Source organism: Macaca fascicularis, chromosome X, assembly GCF_037993035.2.
Source record: "Macaca fascicularis isolate 582-1 chromosome X, T2T-MFA8v1.1".
Taxonomy (NCBI): domain Eukaryota; kingdom Metazoa; phylum Chordata; class Mammalia; order Primates; family Cercopithecidae; genus Macaca; species Macaca fascicularis.
In genome coordinates, this window is record NC_088395.1 from 156,949,834 (window position 1) to 156,976,854 (window position 27,021).

General features: G+C 47.2%; 1 protein-coding gene across 7 annotated transcripts in view; it reads right to left on the reverse strand.

Annotated features, from left to right (window-relative positions):
- The window catches only part of CD99L2 (CD99 molecule like 2), a 130,334-nt gene extending 112,412 nt beyond the window's left edge, over positions 1-17,922 (reverse strand). For all 7 annotated transcript variants that reach the window (XR_012429795.1, XR_012429796.1, XM_005594823.3 and 4 more), the window contains exon 1: positions 17,650-17,922. Coding sequence is in view for 5 of the 7 variants with exons in the window: in XM_005594823.3 (XP_005594880.1) it covers positions 17,650-17,716 (67 nt within the window). In the remaining 2 variants the exon portion in view is untranslated. The remainder of the gene's footprint in view (positions 1-17,649) is intronic.
- Between the last annotated feature and the right edge of the window lie 9,099 nt (positions 17,923-27,021).

Genomic DNA, 27,021 nt, shown 5'->3' on the forward strand with positions numbered 1-27,021 from the left:
CTCCACCCAAGAGAATTAAGAACCTAAGTCCACACAAACACCTGTACATAACTGTTCACAGCAGCACTATTCATAGCAGCTGCAAAGTAGAAACAACCTGAATGTCCATCAGCTGGGGAACAGATAAACACCATGTGGTCTACCCATAAAATGGAATATTATTTGACCATAAAAAGGAATGAATATCTGATCCATGCTACGATGTGGATGGGCCTTGACAATATCATGCCAAGTAAAAGAAGCCAGACACAAAAGGCCAGATATTATATCATTCCACTTATATGAATGCCCAGAACAGGGAAATCCATAGAGGCTGAAAGTAGATTAGTAGCTGCTGAGGGCCAGGGGGAAGGTGGGGAATGGAGAGGGGCTGGTAAGGGGTTTCTTTTTAGGGTAATAAAATGTTCTAAAATTAGACAATGAGAGTGATTGTTGCACAGCTTTGAATATAGTAGAAACCACCAAGTTGTGTATTTTAACAGGTGAATCGTATGGTGTGTGAAAGAAAATGGAACTGTTTTAACATGCGGGAGGAGAAAGGAAATTAATCCTCTACACAAAAAAGTCTTCTGTAGTTTAGAGGCAGTGGATATAAAGGATGCATCTGTGACTTGGGGCAAGTCCCTTTGTGACTTTCTACCACTATTTTCTCTTCTACAGAGAAGACTGGGGCCTTCCAAGAAACCCGCTCTCATTCTCTAGTTACCTCTCCGGATTTCCCATCTCCTAGGTTCTGTCATGGATGTTCTTAGAATCTTGTCAGTACTTCAACGCTTGAGGGCTGCAGTCACCTGGCTGTTGTTGACCTGCTTCCTAAGGCTGTCCTCGCCTGACTTCCAGTACCTTCCCTTCTAGCGAGAGGGAGCTAGAGTGAGTTAGAGGGAGCTGCCTGGCTGTGGCTGGGTTCTCTCTCCATCCCAAGTCATCCTGCCCTTGGTCCCTTGACCTCCTTCCTCCTCTCCAGTGTCCTTCATGCTCTCATTTCACTAAAGGCTCTCATTTCACTTCATCCCACACTGGACAAGAAACTGCCCCGCCTTGGAAATCCCATTCTGTGGCCTTGGCTCTATCTTCCCAATCCTGGCCCAACCTATACCCCAGCAGGCCTGCAGAGGCTGCCAGGCCAACCTCAGCAATCCTTTCTGATCATCCTCGAAGCTTCAATGGGCTCTACCTCCTTTGCCACCTGGCACAGTCCCAGCTAGGTCACCACAGAGACTGTAGCCAGAGCCAGCAATACCTGTCACAGTGCTCTGCCCCTGCCCTGCCAATCCTCAACTTTGATAAAAGAACCCACTCCCCCAACCCCACTGGACCAGAAGCTCCCTGAAACACAGCCAGTGCCTGCATCACCACTGGTCCAGCGCCAAGCAAGATGCCTGGTGTATACGCAGCACTCAATTAAGAGTTCTTGGAGGGAACTGACCAGGAATGGTGATCCTGCCACCAGCCAGCCTTGCTGTATTCTGGGGTGGTGCCACATTGCAGGAGAAAGTCTTGTATCACTGTCCTGATTAGCACTGGCACAGGTGCCAGCTCAAGGTGTGTGAGTCAAGCCAGGCCCTCGGGGTGCCTTGGCAATCCACATTTCCTTAATTGGCTCCCTTTGTCCCTAACAGTACTCTTTCCAATCTTAACTCTCTACTTGGCTCCTCATACACTCAGCGCAAGACCTTGTCTCCTCCTCCAGGGAAAAGACCAAGGCCATTAGGCAGGATGGCTCCACGTGCCCTTCAGCCATCCCATGTGTACGTGTAATAACGGGTGACAAGAGTTAACATTAACTGAGCACTAAGGTTTAGACCCTCTCTCTCCCACCTCTCCCTCTCACCCTGTAACTAGAAATAATGTTCATCCAAATATTACATACAAAGATATTTAATGAAATGTCATTTATAACAGCAAAGACCTAGAGTCAACCTAAATATTCATCAAAAATTATATTCAGGCTGGATGCAGTGGCTCATGCCTGTAATCCTAGCATTTTGGGAGGCCGAGGCAGGCTGATCACTTGAGGTCAGGAGTTCGTGACCAGCCTGGCCAACATGGTGAAACCCTGTATCTACTAAAAATACTAAAAATTAGCCAGAAATCACTTGAACCCGGGAGGCAGAGGTTGCAGTGAGCCGAGACCATGGCACTGCACTCCAGCCTGGGCAACAGAGTCAGACTCCATCTCAAAAAATTTAAAAAAAATTATATTCAAAACATGTTTTAACTGTAACACATAAGATACTCACAATATAAGGTTATATAAACAAAGATATATCAATTTGTGTTTCTAGTAATGGGAGAATAGATTATTTGGACCAATCTTCCCATTACAAACAACTAAAATGGTTGATTCGAAAATATCATTTTAAAACGTTTAGAAGTGTTGAAGAACTGACAAGTTGGCAAAAAACAACTATGACAGGCCATGCATGGTGGTTCACGCCTGTAATCCCAGTACTTTGGGAGGCTGAGGCGGGCGGATCACCTGAGGTCGGGAGTTCGAGACCAGCCTGACCAACAGGGAGAAACCCCGTCTCTACTAAAAATACAAAATTAGCCGGGCATGGTGGTGCATGCCTGTAATCCCAGCTACTCGGGAAGCTGAGGCAGGAGAATTGCTTGAAGCTGGGAGGCGGAGGTTACGGTGAGCCAAGATCACGCCATCACACTCCAGCCTGGGCAATGAGAGCAAAACTCCGTCTCAAAAAACAAACAAACAAACAAACAAAACATGACAACCCCTAAAAGACAGTGGAAAATCCAGGGAGGTAGGAGTCCATGCACATGCAGCCACAGGCTCTGAGGGCATCTGCCAATCTAGACAAATTTTGACTTTGGTTTTGACAATCTTCCAAGGGAGGCAAAGGGGACTAAAGAGCAGGCCCATGGCCATTAAAGGAATGTAACAGAAAATTATTCTCATATTAAGCTGGGACCCCAAAGTGTTACACCCTTGGGGCAAGGGCGACTCAGAAACAAATATGCCCCTCCCAAATTCTACCCCCAGAGGACTGCAAGAAAGGCTGCCTTGATGATGGCAAAACAAAGCGAAAATGGTAGAAACTTTGTTTAAGGTAGTCCCAGATTAATCACACAAGGCACCTGACAAAAACCAAACACAAATTCTTCTCTGGAAGAAGGCAAATTTACCCTAGACTTCAAAGATTCCCCAGATATATATTTCAATTACAATAAGCAGTACACAGCCAAAAAAATAAATAAATAAACAAACCACCAAGCACATGAGGAAATGAGTGAGTATCAGTAGAGAAAGAGTAAACAGGAAAATGAGCCAAAGACAACCAGGCAATTCATAAAAGAGGAAACCAAACTGGAAGATAAACATAGGAAAAGATGTTCAACCTCATTAGTAACCAGAAAGATGCAAACGAAACCATTACAATAATATAAAAAGCCCCAGTAGGCTAAATATCATAGTCCAGTCTGACAGTACCAAGCGTTGGTGAGGCTGGCACAACAGCAACTTTTCTGCGCTGCTGGTAGGAATATAAATTGGTACAACCATTTTGGAAGACAGTTTAGTACCACCTCATAAAACTCAAGTTCCAAATACTGCATAACTCAGGAAATTCACTTCTAGACATAACCCTAGAGCAGCAATTTTCAAACTTTTTGGCCTGAAAGACTTTACATATACTCAAAATTATTGAAGACCTCAAAGAGCTTTTATTTATATCAGTGGCTGCTATTGATATTTATCATATTAGAAATTAAAACAGGCATTTGTAATCCATAACATACAAACACACATTCCATTAGCCATCAGGGTGATGATACTGCATATCACATAGTCTCTAAAAAATGCCACTGCATACTCATGAGAGGAGAATGGAAAAGGCAGTTAACATCCTAGTATTAATATGTAAGTAGTTGGGCTGGGCAGTGTGTCACACTTATAATCCCAGCAGTTTGGGAAGTTGAGGTGGGTGGATTGCTTGAGCTTGGAGTTCAAGACTAGCCTGAGTAACATGGTGTAACCCCATCTCTACCAAAAATACGAAAAAAATTGGCCAGGCATGCTAGCATGTACCTGTGGTCCCAGCTACTGCAGAGGTTGAGAGGGGAGGATCAATCACTTGAGCCTGGGAGGTGGAGGTTGCAGTGAGCTGAAAATGCACCACTGCACTCCAGCCTGGACAACAGAGTGAGACCCCATCTCAATCAACCAATTAATCAATCAATAAATGTAGTCAGACCTTGTAGACCCCCTGAAGAAGTCTCACAGGCCCCCACAAGGGTCCTCAGAGCACAGTGTGAGAACCTCTGCCCTAGAGAAACTTTTGCACATCTGCATAAGAATGCTCCTGGCAGCACTACTTAAAATGGCCCCGAACTGGAAATTATCCAAATGTTCATTAATAAGAGAATAGATTAAGAAACAACTTGTGATGTAGACAAACAGTGGAATAACACATAGCAATGAAAACAAATGAACTACAGTGACACACAACAGATCGACAATAATGTTGGGAGAAAGACAAAACAGATTACACATGGTGTAATCCAATTTCTACAAGGTTAGAAGACAGGTAAAACAAAACTATACAATTTAGGGCTGCATACATAGGTGGCAGAGTATAAAGTAAAGGGAGAAAATGACTGTACAAAAGTCGCGGGGGGTGGCTACGTCTACAGGGAGGGAGGGGGCTGTGACTGGGAGGGGCACACAGGGGTCTGTATAAGTGTTGTCAACATTCTATTTCTCGACCTGGTCCGTGGTGACACAGGTTTTCATTTTACACATTTTTGTTAAACTGTATATATATGGCTGGGTGCAGTGGCTCGTGCCTATAATCCCAGTACTTTAGGAGGCTGAGACAAGAATATCGCTTGAGGCCAGGAATTCAGACAAGCCTGGACAACACAACGAGACTCCACGTCTACAAACAAACAAACAAAAAAAGTTAACTGTACATATAGGCTTTGCATGTTTTTCTATATCTGTTATATTTCACTATACTGGTGAAAACTACATACAGTTTGATGCCAATAATGTGAAATACATATTTCAGCACAGAAAAAATTATTGACATACTGTATTCTAACATGCTAACGGTGGTTATCCCTGGGTAACGAGGTTTGTGTTTTCTCTACACTTCTCCACATTTCCCATGTTTACTACAAAGAGTACGTATTACTCTTGTAACTGTGTACACATTTGGTATGTCAGACTTTATTACAATTTTTAGCCTACCAGAGGGTATGTAATGTTATCTTATTATAGTTTAATTTGTATCTCTCCAATTACTAATGAGGCTGATCATCTTTTTATATGTTTATATGTTTATTGTCCAATTTGATTTCTACCTACATGAATTGCCTGGTCAAATCTTTGGCTCATTTGCTGTTTATTCTTTTTCACTGGTTCGCAGAAAATCATTAAATGCATTAAAAAGACAAGGTCGCCATCTAAAATGGAAACTAATAAGGGTGAACATAAGAGATGAGATGAGCCATCTGTGGAAGTCTATGCAGAAAATAACTAACTACAAAGATTGGTGATGCATATGGTCTCACTCGGGTGACCTGAAAGCTCATCAAGGAGTCTAAGGTATGTTTCTAGAGTTGCCTGATCTTAGAACTTGCCCTGTAGAGAAGAAAGAAAAAAAACAGAACTGTCTGAGCTGATACCAATGTGCAAGACTGGCTGTGATCTGATTTATTCCAACATGTCTGTCCTGGGCAATGTGATGATGGCAGAAAACTTTAGTGACTCATGAAGAATACTGAAAACAGAGCGATATTACAAAGAATATATAGTCATGGGGCCACATAGCAATATATTTCGGCCAAATGATGGGCTGCATATATGATGGTGGTCCCATAAGATTATAACTGGGGCCCCAAATTCCCAGTTATTCTTTTTTTTTTTTTTTTTTTTTTTTGAGACAGAGTCTCGCTCTGTTGCCCAGGCTGGAGTGCAGTGGCCGGATCTCAGCTCACTGCAAGCTCCGCCTCCCGGGTTCACGCCATTCTCCTGCCTCAGCCTCCAGAGTAGCTGGGACTACAGGCGCCCGCTACCTCGCCCGGCTAGTTTTTTTTTTTTGTATTTTTAGTAGAGACGGGGTTTCACCATGTTAGCCAGGATGGTCTCGATCTCCTGACCTTGTGATCCGCCCATCTCAGCCTCCCAAAGTGCTGGGATTACAGGCTTGAGCCACCGCGCCCGGCCAATTCCCAGTTATTCTTATGGCTTAGTGACATGGTAGCCATCATAACATGTTAGCACAACACACTACCTTTTCTATGTTTAGATGCATGAATGCTTGCCTTTGTATTACAACTGCCTACAGTATTCAGTACAGTCACATGGCTGTACAGGTTTGTAGCCTAGGGGCATGTAGTAGGCTATACCATCTATGCTTATGTAAGTACACTCCATGACGTTCACACAATGAGATCACATGACATTTCTCAGAACGTCTCTCCATTGTTAAGCAAGGCATGGCTGTATCTGTCTTTACAGTCGTGGTTCTCAACAAGGGGTGATTCACCACCCCCCACTCCCTAAGGGACTCTGGGCAATGTCTGGAGTTATTTTTGGTTGACAAGACTAGGGAGGGGAGTACTACCCACATCTAGTGGGCAAGCCAAGGATGCTGCTAAACACCCACCCACCTCATCCCTTGCAGAAAAATTATCTGGTCCAAAGGTCAACGGTGCCATGGTTGAGAAACTCTGCTCAGTAGTCTCTATCTAGGAGAGTACTCAGGCCAGGCGCCATGGCTCACACCTGTAATCCCAACACTTTGGGAGGTGAGGCGGGAGGATCACTTGAGCCCAGGAGTTTGAGATTCTGTCTCTACAAATAAATAAAAAAGTTAGTTGGGCATGGTTTCACGTTTGCGGTCCCAGCTACATGGGAGGCTGCGGTGGAAGGATCCCTTGAGCCTAAGGCTTGGGGTGGCATTGAGCCATGATGGTGCAACTGCACTCTAGCTTAGGTGACAGAGTAAGACCCTGTCTCAAAAAAAAAAAAAAAAAAAAAAGCCAGGTGTGGTGACTCATGCCTGTGATCCCAGCACTTTGGAAGGCCAAGGCAGGTGGATCAACTGAGGTCAGGAGTTGTAGATCAGCCTGGCCAATATGGTGAAGCCATGTCTCTACTATTAATACAAAAATTAACCAGGCATGGGGGCACATGCCTGTAATCGCAGCTACTCAGGAGGCTGAGGCAGGAGAATCCCTTGAGCCCAGGAGGCGGAAGTTGCAGTGAGCTGAGCGTGCGCCACTGCACTTCAGCCTGGGTGACAAGAGCGAAACTCCGTCTCCAAAAAAAAAAAAAAAAAAAAAAAAAACTCAGCCCTCAGAGACTCTTCTTCAAGGTGAAAAAGGGCAAATTCCCAGGCTGCCCCACCTTGAGAGTTAATCCAAACTCCTTGAGACCTACACTCAGCAAGCTCCTCCAAGGCTACACAGTAGGCACTGTGCTGTCAGAAGGAGGCCTCCCTCATGGAGAAAGCCTGTACAAATAAGAGCACTTGGAGCCCACAGAACATCAGTGCTGAAGGGCTCTCAGAATCAGCTGATCCCCCACTCAGAGAGAGAACCCGACTGCTGACAACAGCAGCATGGCATCAAGGGAAGGAACAGAAAATGAAGAGGCACACACAGAGCCAGGCTACTAACTGGACACTAACAAATATACCTCATGGTGATTATTTCATAAAGAACTAGAGAGGTGAGAGAAGTTGCCATCACAATAGAGCTACAAGCAGTTACTCCCAACTAGGAGAACTGGGATACGCTCAAGGGAGGGAGCAATATTTCAGCAGGACCCAGAAATCTGAGATTTGTGTGGCAGTTTTAAATGATGGCTAAGAATTATTTGGCACTCTTCCCTTAAGAGGTAGGATATATGTTCTCACTTTGAATCTAGACTACCCTCAACTGACTCATAACCTACAGAATTCAATGAAAGTCATGCTAGTGACTTCTGAGGCCAAGTCATAAAAGACCACGATCTAGGCATATATCCCAAAGAATTGAAAACAGCGGCTCAAACAAAGACTTGTATACGAATGTCCACAGCAGCACTACTCACAATAGCCAAAGGGTGGAAACAACCCAAATGTCCATCAGCTGATGGCTGGACAAGCAAAACACGGTCTACCCGTACAATAGAATACTATTCAACCATAAGTTGAATAAGAAGAAATGGAGTACTGATCCACGCTGCAACAGGGAGGAACCCAGAAAACATCATGCTAAGTGAAATAAGCCAATCTCAAAAGGACAAATACTATCTGATTCCGTTGCTATGAAATGTCCAGAATAGGCAAATCCAGATAGGAAGCAGATGAGTGGGCGCCAGGGCTTAGGGGAGGGGGAATGGTGATGATCACACACACAAAAAATGTATTTAATGCCACTGAACTGTGTGCTTTAAAATGGTTAAAATGGTAAAGGTTATGTGTATTTTGCCACAGTTTTTAAAAGGTTTTTTTTTAGAAGGCCCATCTGTCTTCTACTTTGTCTACTGGAATACTCACGCTTAGAACCTGAAGGGGCTATGTAAGAAGTTCAAATACAATTTCCTTGCTCAAACCAGGAAGCTCAAACCAGAGAGGCCACGTGTGGGTGTTCCAGTGGACAACCCCAGCTAAGCCCATCCTTTATGACATGTGAGTGAAAAAAACCTCCAGATGACTCTAGCCCCCAGCCATTTGAGTCCTCCTAGCTGAGGTCCTAGATACAGTAGAGCAGAGACAGCCATCTTTGCTGCATTATCCTAATTCCCAACCTATGGAGTCTAAGAGTATAGTAAAACAGTTGTTTCAAGCCACTAATGTGTAGAGGTTCATTATGCGGCAATAGGCGACAGCAACAGCTTTCAACCTGGGAGAAAGGGGGCAAGTGTCTTCTTGGCAGATAGCACTACAGCAACAATGGAATCCTTGTGTGTCTTTTAAGATACATGCGACTATGTATAGTTGCTTCCAGGTCTGTCTGGACTTTAATCTCCTTGAGGGCAGGTGCATGTTTTACCCTGCTCTGTTTTACCCACAGTGCCCCCACATGGGTCCTGGCTGCTCATTCAGGATGAGGCCTGCTGCCTGCCATCTGCCCTTCAGATCCACTCTCTGTGCCCCAGGCCACTGACTGGTATGAGCTTCATTAAAGGGCTTCTTTGTCCTCTGGCCTCCTTGGGGTTAGCCCATGGGTTTCCTTAGTATCTCAAGTGCCATTCACATCTCAGATTTTTTTTCCCCACATTGCCCTTAGGCTGAAAGAAATACCGAATATAGTTATACCATCCCAGGCTAGCTGAAGCAGCAGTAAAAAAAAAAAAGAAAAAAGAAAAAGTAGACTGTCAAAATGAGCCCCAGCTGTGCCTGGGCACTATTTTGGTGGAAATAAATTCCACACTGCAGTAATATTTCCTGTGGAGAGTATCACCTCTAATTTAAAAAACAATCCCAAATACAACCACCTAACAATGACAGCTAGATGTTTTCTAGCCTCTCCTCTACACAGATGTTCACTGAACAGGGGTGTCGTATCTGTAGGATTCAACTACAGCAGTTTTCAAAGATACTTCTGCTGTAAAGCAGCAGAACATTCTGACATCTCGTGAGAAGCCCGAGGTAGAAAACTAATAAAAACAAAGCTCCAAACTGGTTGAAGTGGAGTTGTTCTACCTATGGAGTAGCCATTCTTTCATTCTTTTAAACTTGCTTTCAGGCTGGGCACGGTGGCTCACGCCTGTAATCCCAGCACTTTGTGACGCCATGGCAGATGGATCACCTGAGGTCAGGAAATCAAGACCAGCCTGGCCAACATGGTGAAACCCCGTCTCTACTAAAAATACAAAACTTAGCTGGGCGAGATGGCGGGCGCCTGTAATCCCAGCTCCTCGGGAGGCTGAGGCAGGAGAATCACTCGAACCCGGGAGGCAGAAGTTGCAGTGAGCCAAGATTGTGCCACTGCACTCCAGCCTGGGCGACAAGAGCAAAACTCCGTCTCAAAAAAAATAATAATAATATAAGTAAATAAAACAAAAATAAACTTGCTTTCAAGAAACAAACCAACAAACAAAAAACAACACTGGTTGAAGCAGGAGTGCACCCATTCCTGTCTGGTCCTCTCCCCACACCCCCACTCCTATCCCCAACTTGAGAGACAGGGAATCGACACAATTAGCTGAAGCCACAGTACTGGTAAGGGCGGCCAGGAGAAAGGTGGGCCAGCAGCACACTCCTCCTCCTCCTCAGCAAAGGGGCAAGTGTGGCCTGCACAAATCAGAAACCCTCTGTCTGCTGGCCCAGAGACAGCCCAGGCGCATGCCTGCTTCAAGTGTGGCCATCAGGACTGGAGGAGAAGGGTGGGAAAGGCCTTTGGAGACAGCCAGTGACCCCCACTGCAGGTGACCTGCAGCATGGGCCACGCTCCAAAGCAAAAGTACAGACTCCCATCTCCTTGTAAAGCAGTTTGGAATCAAACACAAGCACCAGAAATCCAGCTACCTTCCTGGGTCCTCAGAGATGCTTCTAAACATTCATTGCTGCACCAAAAACACCACTGCAACCCACTTTTCTGCACATTTATTTTAAAATACTGAACTTAGAGCATTCTAGGGATTGATCTAAAAATGGTAAAACTGAAACAATGTAAGGAAACATCACATACTAGTTTTCCAAAGAAGGAAGAGGATGCTAGTATCTAACTCTTAGCTTCTTATTAGCATCCTGTTTTAGTTATAACAAAATATACTGTATTCAACAGTTTAAAACAATACACATTTATTGTCTCACAGTTCTAGAGATAAAAGTCCAACCCAGGTCTCATGGGCTAAACTCAAGGTGTGGGCAGGGCTGTGTTCCTTCTGGAGACTTTAGAGAAAAATCTGTTCCCTGTCTTTTCCAGCTTCTAGAGGTTGTGCGGTCCTTGGCTCCTGGCCCCTTGCTCCATCTTCAGAGCTAGCAATGGCCGGGCGAGTCCTTCGCATATGACATGGCTCTAATCCCCACCTTTTCTACCTCCCTCTTCTGTATTTAAAGGACCCAGGTGATTACATTGGGCCCACCTGGATAATCCAGGATAATATTATTTTAAGGTCAGCTGATTGGCAGCCTGAATTCCATCTGCTACCTTACTGAATTTCCCTTGCCATGGAGCCTAACATATTCACAGGTTCCAGAGATCAGGACGTGGACATCTTTGAAGGCTCATTATTATTCTTTCTACTGCAGCTTCCCACCCCACTCCATGTAGAACAGGTGCCTACGTGAAAGATTTTCTGGCCCATTCTTGATAGGTGTCTATGATGAAGTGAAGCTTTTACATGCAAACCAACATTCACCAGTCAGTGGACCTAGCCTCAGGGAGGGCCCAGTCTGGATTGGGGGACAGGAACCCCTTGAGCCAGTCCTCCCAGGCACCCAAGAGCAGACGAGGAATAACGTGCAAAGTACAAAACCTAAGAGTGAGCCAGGCGTGGTGGCTCACACCTGTAATCCCAGCACTTTGGGAGGCTGAGGCAGGCGGATCACCTGAGGTCGGGAGTTTGAGACCAGCCTGACCAACATGGAGAAACCCTGTCTCCATAAAAAGAAAACAAAATTAGCCAGGTGTAGTGGCGCATGCCTGTAGTTCCAGCTACTTGGGAGGCTGAGGCAGGAGAATTGCTTGAATCCAGGAGGCAGAGGTTGCAGTGAGCCAAGATCGCGCCATGGCACTCCAGCCTGGGCAACAAGACTGCAACTCCATCTCGAAGAAAAAAACAAAAAACACCTAAGAGTGAACACACAGCAGAAAAAGCAAAACACCGGGTGGGGAAAAGAACAGAACAGGAAAGTCAATGTATCTGGAAGGTATCTCTCCTGAACGCACAAGAATGAAACCCAGCTCCTCCCAACACTCCCTTCTGAGCAGCCAAAATGGGCCTAATCAGCATCATCTCCACTGAAGGCAACTTCATGCCCTTCCTCAATGCCTACTGATGCTGACTCCTGGATGGTTTCTGTGCATGTGTTTAAAAACACGGGCTGGGCGTGGTGGTTCACGCCTGTAATCTCAGCACTTTGGAAGGCCAAGGTGGGTGGAACACCTGAGGTCAGGAGTTTGAGACCAGCCTGGCCAACACGGCAAAACCCCGTCTCTACTAAAAGTACAAAAAAATTAGCCGGGTGTGGTGGTGGGCTCCTGTAATCCCAGCTACTCAGTAGGCTGAGGCAGGAGAATCTCTTGCACCTGGGAGGTAGGTGGAGGTTGTAGTGAGATCACACTATTGCACTCCAGCCTGGGCGACAGAGCAAGACTCCATCTCAAAAAAACAAAGAAACAAACAACACATTTGAGATACCCTGTGTCCAAAGTAATGCAAGGGATAGAGATGTGACCTGTGACAGCAAGGAAAAGACTGAAAACCAGTCAAAGCAGGTAAGACTAACAGGCAGAGTCCCCAGACCTTCTGCCAGACCAGTGCAGCAACTGACTAGCACCCATAATGGCGACCCTGGAGCCATGTAGGAAAGGGAAGTTCCCCTCTCCCCATCATGCCACTGTTGCATGGACCATTCCTGAACTCCGGCAGGCAGCGTTAAGCATCTCTCGGCCAACCCTGCAGATGCCTTTGTGGCCCATCTGGCTCAGTCCAATACCCCAAGTCAGCCCATGAGACTTCTACCTGGATCCCAGCCTGGCATCTCAGCACTGCCGGCACATGGGGCCCACTTTGCTCTTATGCCCCCGAACCAAGCTCTAGCACCTTGAAAACAACCCCAACCCAGGGGTAACATGTTGCCACTTCTCACACTTATTCTGCTTGGATTATACAGTGCATTTTTTCAAATGGCAATGTAATTCCTATACGACTCACCCTTTTAAAGTGTACAAGTCAGTACCCAGTGAATTTTTAACCGAAAATATAGTTCCTATACAACTCAGCCCTTTTTTTTGTTTTGAGACAGAATCTCGCTCTGTCGCCCAGACTGGAGTGCAGTGGCATGATGTCAGCTCACTGCAGCCTCTGCCTCCCGGGTTCAAGCAATTCTCATGCTTTAGCCTCCCAAGTAGCTGGGACTACAGGCGTGTGCCACCATGTCTGGCTAATTTTTGTATTTTCAGTAGAGATGGGGTTTTGCCATGGTGGCCAGGCTGGTATCGAACTCCTGACCTCAGTTGATCCACCCACCTCAGCCTCCCAACAAGCTGGGATTACAGGCATGAGCCACTGCGCCCGGCCACAATTCAGCCTTTTAAAGTGTACAATTCATAGTTTTTAGTACATTCACATGTTTTGCAATCATAACCTCTATCTAGTTCCAGAACATTGTCATCAGCCCAAACAGAAACCCCTTGCCCATTAAGCAGACACTCCCCATCGCCCTTCATCCCAGGTGCTGGCAACCACTAATCTACTTTCTGTCTCTATGGATTTGCCAACTCTGGACATTTTGTATAAATGATGCCTTTCAAGGTTTGCTTCACTTATTTTTGAAATGTGGCTTGGAATGTCTTGCTCACTTGGAGCCAGGTGCTGTGTTAAATGCTTTATACGTTTCTACTCATTGAATCCTAATAACCACCCCATGAGGTAGATAGTGCTGTTATCCCTGTTTCACAGATGAGGAACCGTAGCACTGAGCAGTTAGGCGCATGGGACAGAGTCACAGCAGCACTGGCCAGGTGTGCTTTCAAGCCGATACTCCATGTGTAAGCTGGACCTCTCTTTAAGGGAGCAGGCACTTGGTGGCTTGCCAACATGCTCATCACGTTTATTCTTTTATTCTTTTGTTTTGTGTGTGTGTGTGTTTGTTTTGTTTTGTTTGAGACAGTGTCTCACTCTGTCACCCAGGCTGAAGCGCAATGGTACGATCTTGGCTCATTGCAACCTCTGCCTCCCAGGCTCAAGTAATCCTCAGCCCCCCGAGTAGCTGGGACTACAGGCACACGCCACCACGCCTGGCTAATTTTTGTATTTTTTGCAGAGATGGGGCTCTTGTTATGTTACCCAGGCTGGTCTCCAACTCCTGAGCTCAAGTAATCTGGCCAACTCAGCCTCCCAAAGTGCTGAGATTACAGGCATGAGCCACTGTGCTCAGCTCCTCCATCATGCTTATTCTTGACCACTTCTCACATTCCTATTACCGGCCTGATCCCTGAAGGTATCTGTGTTCACGCCTTCTGCTCTGGTTATGCAGATAAACCTGAGTTCAAATCCAATTCAGCTAAGCGTTATCTTGATTAAGTTCCTAAACCTCTCTGGGCCCCATATTTTTCATCTGAGAAGTGGGTTACCAACCAGTTACCTTTAAGACTCTATGTAAAAGGGCCACTGTGGACATCAGGAGGTGATATGGGTCACAGTGCCACAGGTCAGGGTAATGCGGCAAGGCACTGAGGGCCTGGCCTATAGGTGTTCCAGAAATGAAGCTCTTGTTAAGATTACTACCCGTCCACATCCCTGACAGTCTTCTCCCTGCTGCTCAAAAGAACAGCTTCCCATTTCTGGAGGCGCATATAGGAAGCATACCTGTGTTCGGAGGACTTTTTGGAACTGGTGAAATACACAGCAGACTGAAAAGCCTGCTGTGTATTTAATTAGAACAAAGATAACTTGTTAACCGCCCTTTAAACTCCTGGGAGCCTAAAGTCAGCCTCTACTTGCTACTTGCTAGAGCCTGGAAGGATTTCTCAGATTATGAAGGGCTGCTTCTGCGTGCTTTCTGAGGTCTGCCAGCATTTCTCAGCCACATCCCACTACTGAGGACCAGGACCAAGAATAAAGTGGCTCTCAGCAGGCCTACACATAATGCCACTCCAGGGCTCAAGGAGAGTCAACTGGTGCCTGAGGCACTTGCTTTGTGTTTGTCATTTTGATGCAACAGCTCTGAGACTACCAGGATCCCAGAGAAGACCACCAATGCAAAAATCATATTATCTTATTTTGGACAAAAGATCCAGAAAACTGTTGGCCAGGCGCGGTGGCTCACACCTGTAATCCCAGCACTTTGGGAGGCCGAGGCAGGTGGATCACGAGGTCAGGAGATCGAGACCATCCTGACTAACACGGTGAAATCCCGTCTCTACTAAAAATACAAAAAATTAGCTGGGTGTGGTGGTGGGCGCCTGTAGTCCCAGCTACTTGGGAGGTTGAGGCAAGAAAATGGAGTGAACCCAGGAGGCAGAGCTTGCAGTGAGCCGAGATCGCGCCACTGCACTCTAGCCTGGGCGACAGAGCGAGACTCCATCTCAAAAAAAAAAAAAAAAAAAAATCCAGAAAACTGGGCCCTTATCTTGAAACCAAAGCTTCTTCTGTTTCGGGTTTTCTAATTTAAAAATAAAAGATCGCTGGGTAGCAGTCTTATCTGGGTGGAATCCTGGTTCTATGTCTTCTGAGCTATGTGACCAGGGTCCCCTCATCTGAAAGCTAATGATAATATCTAGTCTGTAAAATGGTCGAGGCAATTTAAGGCAATATATGTGAAGTGCCTGGCACACAGGAAGCACTCAGGAGATGGAGTGGTAGCTGGTAGCAAGGCTGCAGATCTAAGCCTGGTCCCCTCAAAACCTTTGTGATTGTCAGGCATCATATGGATGAGCAAACAAATTCGGGGAACTCATTTTCCCATGGTCCCTAAGTGGTCGAAGTGGGGTACCTCCAGGTGCAAGGGCATATGCCTATGGCTTAAAGGCAGTGACTGTGCAGTCGGACAAACCTTGCATCAAATCATAATTCTGGCAATCGCTGTGTGACCTAAGGCAAGTTACTTCATCTCTCTGTACCTCTGTTTCCTCATCTGTAAAACAGATGTATTGGTTCTGTCTCCTCCCCACCTCTTAAATCAACAATTGTAACGTGCAAATCTAAGACCCAATCTTTTTTTCTTTTTTTGAGATGGAGTCTTGCTGTGTCGCCCAGGCTGGAGTGCAGTGGCTGCAATCTCGGCTCACTGCAAGCTCCGCCTCCCGGATTCATGCCATTCTCCTGCCTCAGCCTCCCGAGTAGCTGGGACTACAGGTGCCCGCCACCACGCCCGGCTAATTTTTTGTATTTTTAGTAAAGACGGGGTTTCACCATGTTAGCCAGGATGGTCTTGATCTCCTGACCTCGTGATCCACCCACCTCGGCCTCCCAAAGTGCTGGGATTACAGGCTTGAGCCACCGTGACGGCAAGACCCAATCATTTCTATTCCCCACCTTCTCAATGTGCACAGCATGTTGAAGACTTTCAGAAGACAGCTTTGAAGGGAGTATCATTTTTCTAACTTTTTTTGTGCTTCCACTTTCAAGATTTCCATGTCATTAGATGCAAGTCAATCAAATGATCATACTTTTTCCCACAAATGCATTGTAAACAAAATAAAAATTTCATCCTAAAGGGAAAATGAAAAAGAAAATTCAACAACTCTTTACCCCTATAACTTCCTTTATTTTTCTCCATAGCACTGACAATATATATAGATTTCGATGTTGGGCTTGTTTTCTGCCCGGACCAGGACGTAAACTCTATGAAGACAATCTCAGTTTTGTTCACTACCGCATCATCAGTTCCTAGAACAGAGCTGGCACCTCCGTAGAATGTTAAGTGGCTCTTCGTGAATCAACTCCAGGTGGGTTACCCACATGAAAAACATTTCTGCATCTTTTGCAAAAGTGTCTTGGCTAGTACCATCCACTGTTTTCCAGTGTTCCTTTATGTGACACAAATCTTACTAGAACTCAGTACCAGGACAAAGAGTGTGTGTGTGTGTGTGTGTGTGTGTGTGTGTTTCCTGAGCTCATACATTTTCCGCCAGCTGGGTTCACTTCTATTGTCAGGAAGCTCAGAGCATAATTCATGTTCAATTACAGTGTTTCCCTTAATCCCTTTTTCTGATGGGGACATAGGATATAAATAAGTGTAAGAAGATTCTGTTGGTACATGTTTAAGACCCTATTTTTAACCACAGACTGCATTTATTCTAATAAGATGCTTCTCAAACTTGAATGTGCCAGAGAATTACCCACGGATCTAGTTGAAATGCAGAATCAGACTCAGTAGGTCGGGGGCGGGGCGTGAGATGCTGCAGTTCTTACAAGCTCCCAGGTGATGCCTATGCAGCTGGGCCCTGGACCACATTTTGAGCAGCAAAGGGTCTAAGAAACGTGCTTCCTTGATTCAGCGGGATTTCTCTCTCCTGTTCCTTGGCAAAACATGACCAAAGTCTCAAAAACTGAAGCGGACGGCAGAAGCACCTAGAGAGCTGGTTAGACCTACACCTCGCTGACCCACCCCCACACCCCATGCCCGCTGTGATCCCGACAAAAGGAGCTAGGAATCCACCTAGGTGCTTCTGCGGTCTGTGACCTCGCAGCAAATTTCGAAAATGACTGCTCTCTTTAAGGTTTTCTCAAAGGTAAACTCCTGGGGACAGCTGTTGTCACCAGTGGTGACACCTCGTTCAGGATTTTAGGGGGCCCATCCGCTGTTTCCAGCCCAGCGTCAGCCCTCCTCTCCGGCTACTCCGACCGCGGCGGAGTCAACCCCCACGGGCCCGGGGCTCGGACCCCCGCCGCTCCGCCTCGGACAGCCGGCCCAGCCGGTGGCAGCCACCGCAGGCCCGCAAGGCGGGGACCGTGCCGCTCATGCGCAGAGCGACCCCTGGGCCCACAGGGCGGGGTCCCCGCGCGCCCCCCGCCCGCCTTACCTCTCTGGACCAGGGTGGCCAAGGAGAAAGCGAGGCAGACAAGGAACGCCGAGCGCCAGGCCACCATGGCTGGGAGCAGGCGGAGGGCCCCGGAGGAGCACAGTTAGCGCGAGAGCGCCCGAAGGAGAGGCCGAGGAGCAGCGGGAGGAGGAGCCCCGCCGCCTCTGCAGCGTCCCGCCCAAAGCCGGCGCGCGCGCGGCGCGGCCCCGGGAGAGTGGAGGTCGGGCGCGCTAGAGAGCCGGCGCCTGAGGGCGCCCCGGCAGGGGTTAGGCCGGGGGGGCGGGGCGAGGCTGCAGTATCAGGGGCGGGGCCGCGGTCTGGAGGCGGGGCTCCGTTCGAGGGGCGTGGCCCGCCGGCTCCCGGGCGGGGAAGTCTGGGTTGGGTTGGGTTGGGTTGGGCTGGGTCGAGCGGCAGCGCGCGGTCCGCAGACCCTGTCCCACCCCGGTCCTCGAGACCGAAGGAGGTGGCCCCGCGGACCTGGAGCAGTGAGTCACCAGTGCCGGAGAGCAGGAGGCGGCAGCGCCGGTGGGCACCGATTTCCTGCCGGGTGACCTTGAGCAGGGCTCTTCCCCTTCTGGCCTTGGTGTTTTCCCGGTGAAGGGTTGTTCCCTCGGGGCCCCTCCAGACACCGTCCAGCACGGAGCCCCGCATTCTGTCCCCACCCGCCGTTCCCTGCAGGAGGCCATAGTGGAACCCTGACCGGAGACTGAAGAAAAGGGCCGTTTTCGTGACTGGCTGCGGTAGATAAACAGTGACACGTCTCGAGGAAACGAGGCCGGGGGCGCCCAGGTGGGCGAGAAGGGAGGGTGGGGGGCGTCCCGGAGCCGAAGCGCCGCAGGCTCGGGAGACTAGGGGTAGGGACTGGGTCAGCTCTCCCGAGGCTGTGATGAATGCGCTGAAAGTGCAAGTTCATATCTGCAGAGTCGATCTGAAAAACGTGCTTAATGACCGACAAACGCGCTGCAGTCCTTTCCCATGAACCCCTGCAAACGGAGTCCGTCTCCCAGACCCGAAGAAATCAGATTCCGATACTGTGCCGACCAGCAAAATGCCCGCTGCAGCAGTTCGTGGGAACGCTCCCTAGAAGTGCCCCAGCTGCAACCGGCTCTCCAAGACAAAGAGGAAGCGCTGCTACTCTCCGGAGTGGCGGCGTGAGCCTGTCCCTGCCATTATGCGGCACGGGCTGCCCAGGGCCACATCCTCCTTAGAGGGCGGCTACTACCACCTCCCCTCAATATCCATTAGGCAGCTTTCCTGTGCCCCCAACCCAGCCCTTGCTGCCTTAGGCAGCCCCCTCAGTGACTCCCACCAACCCCTAAGGAACAGTGGGGTCTGGGGTCTCCCTGAGATGAAGCCGAAATCTCCCGTGTGGCTTACATCCATTGCCCTGAATCTTAGGGCTGCAGAAACAAAGCAGCATATGAGGAGTGGATCTTCCCAGGTTCAGGGCATTAATTACTATATGAATGGAACATTATTCCATTCTAGCTGGAGAATTAACAGAAATAGCTGGTAGTTATTGAACATGGACTATACCATGGCATATTCCAGGCATTTTACCCTTAATATTTATTCCTCACAATGCCATATATATCACCTAATAATTAACGAGGGAAAAGCAGCAAAATGGAGGTTCCTTGAGGCTGGGGAGTTAGCCAGGTCTAGTCTCATGTGTCAAAGTGGGAGGGTACCACTAGGAACCCCAGCTGGTGAATGGCTAACAATGTGTGCTGTCGAGCCAGACCGGGTACAAATCCTGGCTAAACCCAACAAGGTTGTGCTAAGGATTAAACAAGATGGTGAAAAGTGAACAGCCTGCACACAGTGACAGAGGGCAGGGACCATTACTGGTTAATCTAGTAACGACTAAGGAAATAGTGGCCACTGTGAGGTCAGGAAGTTACTGTCTATTCCAGGCTGTGGGCATGCCCTACCTTTGCTACTAAGTGCCCTGAGCCATTCCATAGGCCCCGGTGGTACCATCTGTACCAGGAGGGCACTAGATTTTCTGGTCTTTAGGAGTCTCAGGGTCTGATGGGTAAACCCTGATGCATACACACTCATCTACACTGAGGAGGTGAGAAGCATGTAACCTCTAAGTTTGAGGCCATGTCAATCAATATGCAGTGGACAGTCACACGCAACTGAAACTCTAGCTGCTAAATGTGCTACAATGCCATATGCATTGTATCTTCTAGCTTGAGCTGTCTTCTAGCTCAAGAGTAGTTCTCAAACTACACCCCATGGGCTAAATCCTATTCCCAGCTGTTTGTACAGCCTTCCAGCTAAAAGTAGTAGTTGCATTTTTAAATGGTTGAAAAAAATCAAAAGAATGTTACGACATAAGAAAGTGATACAAAATTCAAATTTCAGGGTTCATGAAGTTTATGAGAACACAGCCATGCCCACTGATTTCTGTATTCCCTATGGTGGCTTTTGTGCTACCACAGTGGAGTTGAACAGTTGTGATTGAGACCATGGGGCCCACAAAGCCTAAAATATTTACTGTCTAACCCTTTACAGGAAAAGTTTGCTGATCTCCGTTCTAGCAGATTGAACCATGACAAGGATAAACATTAGCAGGTGATGATACAGGACCTTAAGAGTGTGCTCCTCTAAAGCGCGAAATGAGCATAGATGACCTGCTCTGACACAGGAATAAGAACCAAAAGAAAAGGACAATGTTTATCATGGTGGCCAAAAGATACTCAAAATAGTTCTTCCTTAATCAAAATATTGCAAATGTCTGAGATCGATTATCCTACCAGATACCTCTCCCTTTGTAAAATAACTTATCTTGGTCCTGGTTTGTCTCTCAGTCTCTTGTAAGTTAGGTTAATGTGAGTCAGAGAGGGCTGATTTGCCTGCCAGACTGAAGACCTGCTGGGAACTTAGTGAGCCTCTCAGTCAGGTACTGCTATCCTGCTGAATTGCAAATGAACATGCAGTTGATTTACATACAGGAAATTGTACACTTAAAAACCATGATCTGGGAGCACCTCCCCAACTTAGTTTGGAAGTGTATTTCCCAGGAGGAAAAAAAAAATTATTATTAAAAAAAAATTGTCAAAGCGATTATCTGTGTTCCCTGCCCCCACACATCGTATATACTCCCCACTACCAATGCACATGGGTTCGGGGACCCACTCTTGCCCAAGCCTGCCTCGTCTACACACCACTTCCTTATTCCCACCCTCTTGCTACACCTAGTTTCTCCCTGAACTTCTCATACCCTGAAAACTGCCACCAATTGGAAAACCATTTGGCCTGACAAGATTCTCTCCTAAAAATGTCCACCTTTCCCAAGCTGTGGCCCAAGCAGAGAAGTGTGGCATGGACAAACAGCCACCAGGGTGGCCTGGGAGAACAGGAGAGGCACACATATAGGGCTGGGTGGGTTTACACCAATCTCAGGTAAATAGGATTATGTGGGCCAGCTAGGTATCCATGGGACTATGTGTTCCAAATTCCCCAAGGACTATACTTTCAGGAATTGTTTCTGTAATACATTACTAGAGAATGTTCTCTGAATGTGTAGAGCACAGAAAAATACAAAATAATAATAAATTCCAAATCAGCTGAGTCCCTGGGTGGCCTCCCTCACCCATGATGAAAATCAGCTGTGGAAGGGCCTTGCCACCACCCCCACCACTGCTGAAGATGCCCATCAGGTGAGCGCCACTGTCCATGCTGACAGCACCCCTTCCTTAATATCCACCCCGCCACTGATCCTTAGGGGCCAGAGCCAAGAGGGAGTCCACATGGGAATGAGGGCAGGGACAAAGGCTTTGCCCCAACTCAAGGTCACCCTCTGTGCTCTGTGACCCAAAGCAGCTCTGCTGGTGCTCAGGGCTTCCTCTACCCTCTCACAGCCTTGGAATTTAATCCCTCTAACCAAACCTGTTGGAGAGCCCTGGCTGGGTACAAAGGGACAGCACACCCTCCCTTCCCACCTCACTCCCCACCGTGCGGGGCAATTAAGAGACAAAGACTCACTTGCATCTCAATGGACATGCAAACAGCCCCGACTGGCTGCAGGGAGGGGCGCACCGGGCTCTACAGCAATTTCCCCAAATGCCTGACTTCACAGTCAAGTTTCACCAGTCCCAGGAGACAAAAAAAAAAAAATGAGGTTATCGTGGCAAGCTTCCCCCCATAAGGCTAGAGTATTGACCTTTATCTTGAAATCATGAACTTGTTTTGGTATACAAAAGTCCTTTTATTTCATGAAAAGATAGTAGTGTTTTGTTTAATATGCTTACTTTGCAAAGTAAGAAGTTGGCAACCCTACCCGTCCCCAAACTAAAGAAAAAAGAAAAGAAATCTACTCATTGGTGAAATTCACAAGTCTGGGAACCACTGGCTATCCCAACAATATTCAGCCCACCCAGGCCCAGATACATAGGAATTTTTGGAACACACCCCATATGTAAACAGAAGCCCTAAAAATGCATTCTAAAACAATGTTTCCTCTGATACTTTTTGAGTTATAAGCACATTATCCCTTAGTCTCCTCCGCCTCTCCACAGCCTTCTTATTCTCTCCCCTCTTGGATTTTATAGTATGGCAAGGACAGGCAGGGCTTTGAATGCCATGCTAATGAGCAAAGATCTGGTTCTGAGAACAGAGGAGGAGCCACTGAAGGCTTTTAAGCATGAAGCAGCAGCGACAGGGAACTGGTCTACAGGAGTGCTACTGGCATCATGTAGGGAGAGAGGCTGGGGACTGTGGGGCTGGAGAGAGGAGTTTGGATTCCTGGTGTGGACGTGGTGGAGGTAGCAATTGTCATAGAAAAGAGGGGCTGGGTGTGTAGGCCTGGTCCAATTCTCAGGGCTGAGACGAAAAGAAAGTCCAAGGCTGGAGACAGATGATAGGCAATTATTACTCTGTCTGATGCAGATGGTTAAAGAGTTGAGCACCCAGTGTGATGGGAACACAGAGGTACGGCCCCTCTCCCAGTGCACGGTCAGGTTAGAGCTGACTCAAAGAAGTAACGGTTTGGCCTGCAGACGGCAGCGTGTTCTGAGAGAACCGCTGAAATGAGAGGAACCAGGTCACACAGGACTTGTAGACCAGGTGAAGACTGGACTCTACTCAAAGGCAACCATGAACCCCCAGGAGTTTTAAGCGGAGATGGGGTGGTGCTGCCGGGTGATAAGATCAGGTTGACATTCCATGGTTTCATTTCTCCACGGAGTCTCAAGACTCTGTTGTACAGAACCCAGAAAATGATGCTCTAGGTGACAGGAGCCATTCGAGTGAAAAGCTGGGGACAGTGGAGAAGAGACAGGGGTGGGGGAGGAGAGGGAGGAGGCAGTGCAGAAGTCCCGGAATGCTTTGGCTGGGCTCAGGAGGAAGGGTGAGGTGGCATGGAGACTCTTCTGCTCTGCCTGCTTGTCTCAGAAACAGCCCAGTGTAGTGGGTCAGGAGCAGTGGCTTCACAGACAGCAGGGTCATCTTCCATTGCCGTGTTTCTGCAGAGCGACACCCCCCTACCACCACCACCAATCCCTCCGTCTTACATACAGCAGACTTGCTCACTCCCAAAGGGGGCCCTCTGTAATGTAATGCAACAAATTTCAATGAGAAACAAATCATCTCATCTTTTTTGATTCCTGTTAGGATTCCCACTGGTGGTTTGAGGAATTTTCTTAACCCACCAACAACCACACGATGGTGATGATATTGGCAATGATGGCCATGGTGACTATGATCCCAAAAGAAAAGAAGACGATGCCGAAGGCCGGTGGGTCACGACTTCGTTTCAAGGCTCATTATCATGGGAAGGCGTCCTCTTCCTTGGAAATCTAAATGCAGAACACCCATCCATCTTCAGGAAGCCCGTGCGTGTCAAGTCAGGCAGAGCAAAACCTTATACCTGCATGGTTTCCTAATGTGAGAGACTGCTCTGTAAATTTCTTTCCAGTGCTCAGTCGAGTTAATATGGAATTTGCATAAACACTTGGCAAGAAATAACGTATGTCTCTGTAATATTTCTGAGGCAGTATTTTCTTCTCCAAATCCTGACCTCTGTAGGAACAGGACTTAACATTTACCTCCCAAATGCAGAGTAGGGCTGTATTTAACTTACCTAGTGAAGTATCCCCTAAGTAAGCACTCAGGTGACTCAAACCACAGAAACCAACATTTGGTCTCTTTGAATTAAGTCTTTTCATGTAATTGAAGCAGCCCAAGAAACCTCCTGGAAAATGTTTCCGAACACAAATGTGGAATTCGGCATCCAATTAACAGCAATAACATTTTGTTCAAAAATAACTTTTGCAGACACATTGCGATGTCCAAAACAGGACTGCCCATTGCCAGCCCCCAAACCACTCTGCTCCTCCCACAAGTGTTCCCCTGTCTTAGTAAATGGCACCACCAATCTCCCAGTTGCTAGGGCCCCAAACCTGGGAGGCAGATTTGCCCCCCTGCCCTGATCTCACCCACTCCGTTACCAAATCCTGAGAACTCTGTCTCCTAAAGTCTTGAATGTGTACACTCATCCCTGCCCTGAATAACTGCACAGCAGCCTCCTCCAGCCCATTTTTTTTATCCAGCAACCACAGGAAGCTTCTTAAAAAGTAAATCAGATCATGTTGCTCCCTTGCTTAAAACCCTCCAGTCTCGTGTCCCAGGCCTTCCATCTCACTCACAGTAAATCCAAATTTCTATTTATGGTCTGCACAGCCCCACATGATCTGATCAGGCCCCTGCCTCCCTATATAACTCCTTAACTCATTCCAGCTTCCCTTCTGCACTGCCTCCCGACCCCCAATCGTCACCTCCCTGACCCCACCATTCCACCTGTCTGGAATAACTTCCCTTCCTTCCTTCACCTGACTGGCCCCAGTTTATCCCTCATGCCGTAAAAGAACATACTGTTCCCAGCCTAGGAGAGGCTCAGGACCCATCCCTTCTCCCCTCACAGATCCTATGCTGAATCCACCTTAACACTGAGCTTTGAATCCAGATGTGAGTTCAACTTGCTTTGCAATTTGCTGTCTCCTCACACTGGTCCTGTTTCTCAACCGTAGTAGCATGACAGAATCTTTGAGGAAGGTGTTTTTTTTTTTTCCTTTAAATTGAGGTAAAATTCATGTAACATAAAATTAACCCTTTAAAAGTGTACAATTTAGTGGCATTTACTACATTTGCAATATTGTGCAACTATCACCTCCATCTAGTTCTATAACATGCCCATCATCCCAAAAGGAAATCCCAGACGCATTAAGCAGTCACTCCACATTAACCCTTCTCCAGCCCCGGGCAACCACTAATCTTTCTGTCTTTATAGATTTTGCCTATTGTGGACATTTTGTATAAATGGAACCATATACTATGTGGCCTTTTGTGTCTGGCTTCTTTCGCTGAGCGTAATGTTTTTGAGGCTCGTTCATGTTCTACCATGAATCAGAATTTCACGTCTTTTATGGCTGAATACTATTCAATTGTATAATAATACCACATTTTGTTTATCCATTCATCAGTAGATAGACATTTGGGTTGTTTCCAGTTTGGGGCTATTGTGAATAATGCTGCTATGAACATGGATGTACATACAAGCTTATTGTTGGACATGTGTTTTCATTTCTCTTGGGTATACACACGAATTGCTGGGTATCAGGGAAGCTTTGAAAACTATGTTTGCCAGGGCCCTACTCTCCAAGTTTTCAATGTACTTGGCCTGGGATAGGATAAGGCATTTCTATCCATCTAAAAGCTGAGACCATGGTTGGGCAAACTAAGGCCAGTGGGCCAAGTCCCGTCCACTGCCTGTTTTCATGTGACCCCTAAACAAAGAATGGTTGAGAAAAAGAAAAATGAAGAATATTTTGTGATACATGAAAATGATGTGACATTTTTTAGTATTTAAGTTGAGAGGCCAAGGTGGGAGGATCACTTGAGCCCAGGAATTCCACACCAGCCTAGGCAACATAGCAAGATCTCATCTCTACAAAAAATACAAAGTTAGCCAGGCATGGTGGCATGCACCTGTAGTCCCAGCTACTTGGGAGGCTGAGGCAGGAGAATGACTTGAGCCCCGGAGGTCAAGACTGCAGTGAGCTGTGATCACACCACTACACTCCAGGCTGGACAGCAGAGCGAGACCCTTATCAAAAAAAACAAAACAAAACAAAACAAAAAAGTTTTCAGTTTCCATAAGAGTGTTATTGGCACACAGCCACACCCACTCATTTACATACTGTCTATAACTGCTTGTGTGCTACCAGGTCAGAGTTGAAGAGAGGCAACAGACTGTATGGCCCTCAAAGCTGAATATTCACTATCTAGTCCTTTACAGAAAAAGTTTGCTGGCTCCTACCTTTGTCCACTCTCAGTCCTCTTATTAGATCTTTCAGCAACAGTGGGTATGGTTGATCACTCTCTACTGCCTGAAATACTTTCTTCAACTTGACTGCTGGAAACCCACTCTCTTCTAGGGCTGCCTCTCTGGAGCTTGGGGAAGTACTACTGGGGGTGGATCTGTGGGTTCCAGTGTTCAGCAGTTGAGGCACTTTCCCTCCCTCATTTGGATGTCAGTGGGGCAGGGGAGGTATTAGTAGATCACTTCGTGGCTGTGGGCAAGTCACTCTTCTTCTATGGGCCTTGTTTTTTTTAATTCTGCAAACTGAGTTGGTTGGATAAGACTATCTCTAAGGTTCCAAGCTCTCTGATGATCACAGTATCAAGCACTGTCATCTGCATTACCTTGTCAAATCCTCCTGGCAACCCATGGAGGATGGCACCATTTGTATCATTACTACAATCTTACAGATGCAGTAATATTCAGAGAAGGAAACTGACTTTAGCCAGGTCACCCGGCAAGTCAGCGGCCAACCCCAGGCTCAAACTCACATCCAGTCAACCCCACTCTCTCTAGTAGAGAGACAGATGTGCCAGGCACCTGTTTAAGCCAACAAGACCTCAGAGAACTTGTGGGACTGGGGAGGGCACACTGGCACGTGATGGCTGGGTCCGCTTTGTGTCATGGATGTAGGCAGCTGTGAGTGAGACCTGAGAAGCCCTGGGCAATGTGCCCAACACTGTGATAAACACTTGACAAATTTCATACTTAATAATTTCAATACTTCGGCCAGGTGCAGTGGCTCACACCTGTAATCCCAGTACTTTGGGAAGCCAAGGTGGGTGGATCATCTGAGGTCAGGAGTTCAAGACCAGCCTGACCAACATGGTGAAACCCTGTCTCTACTAAAGATACAAAAATTAGCCAGGCATGGTGGTGGGAGCCTGGAATCCCAATTACTTGGGAGGCTGAGGCAGGAGAATCGCTTGAACCTGGTAGGCAGAGGTTGCAGTGAGCCTAGATCGCGCCATTGCACTCCAGCCTGGGCAACAGAATGAGACTCT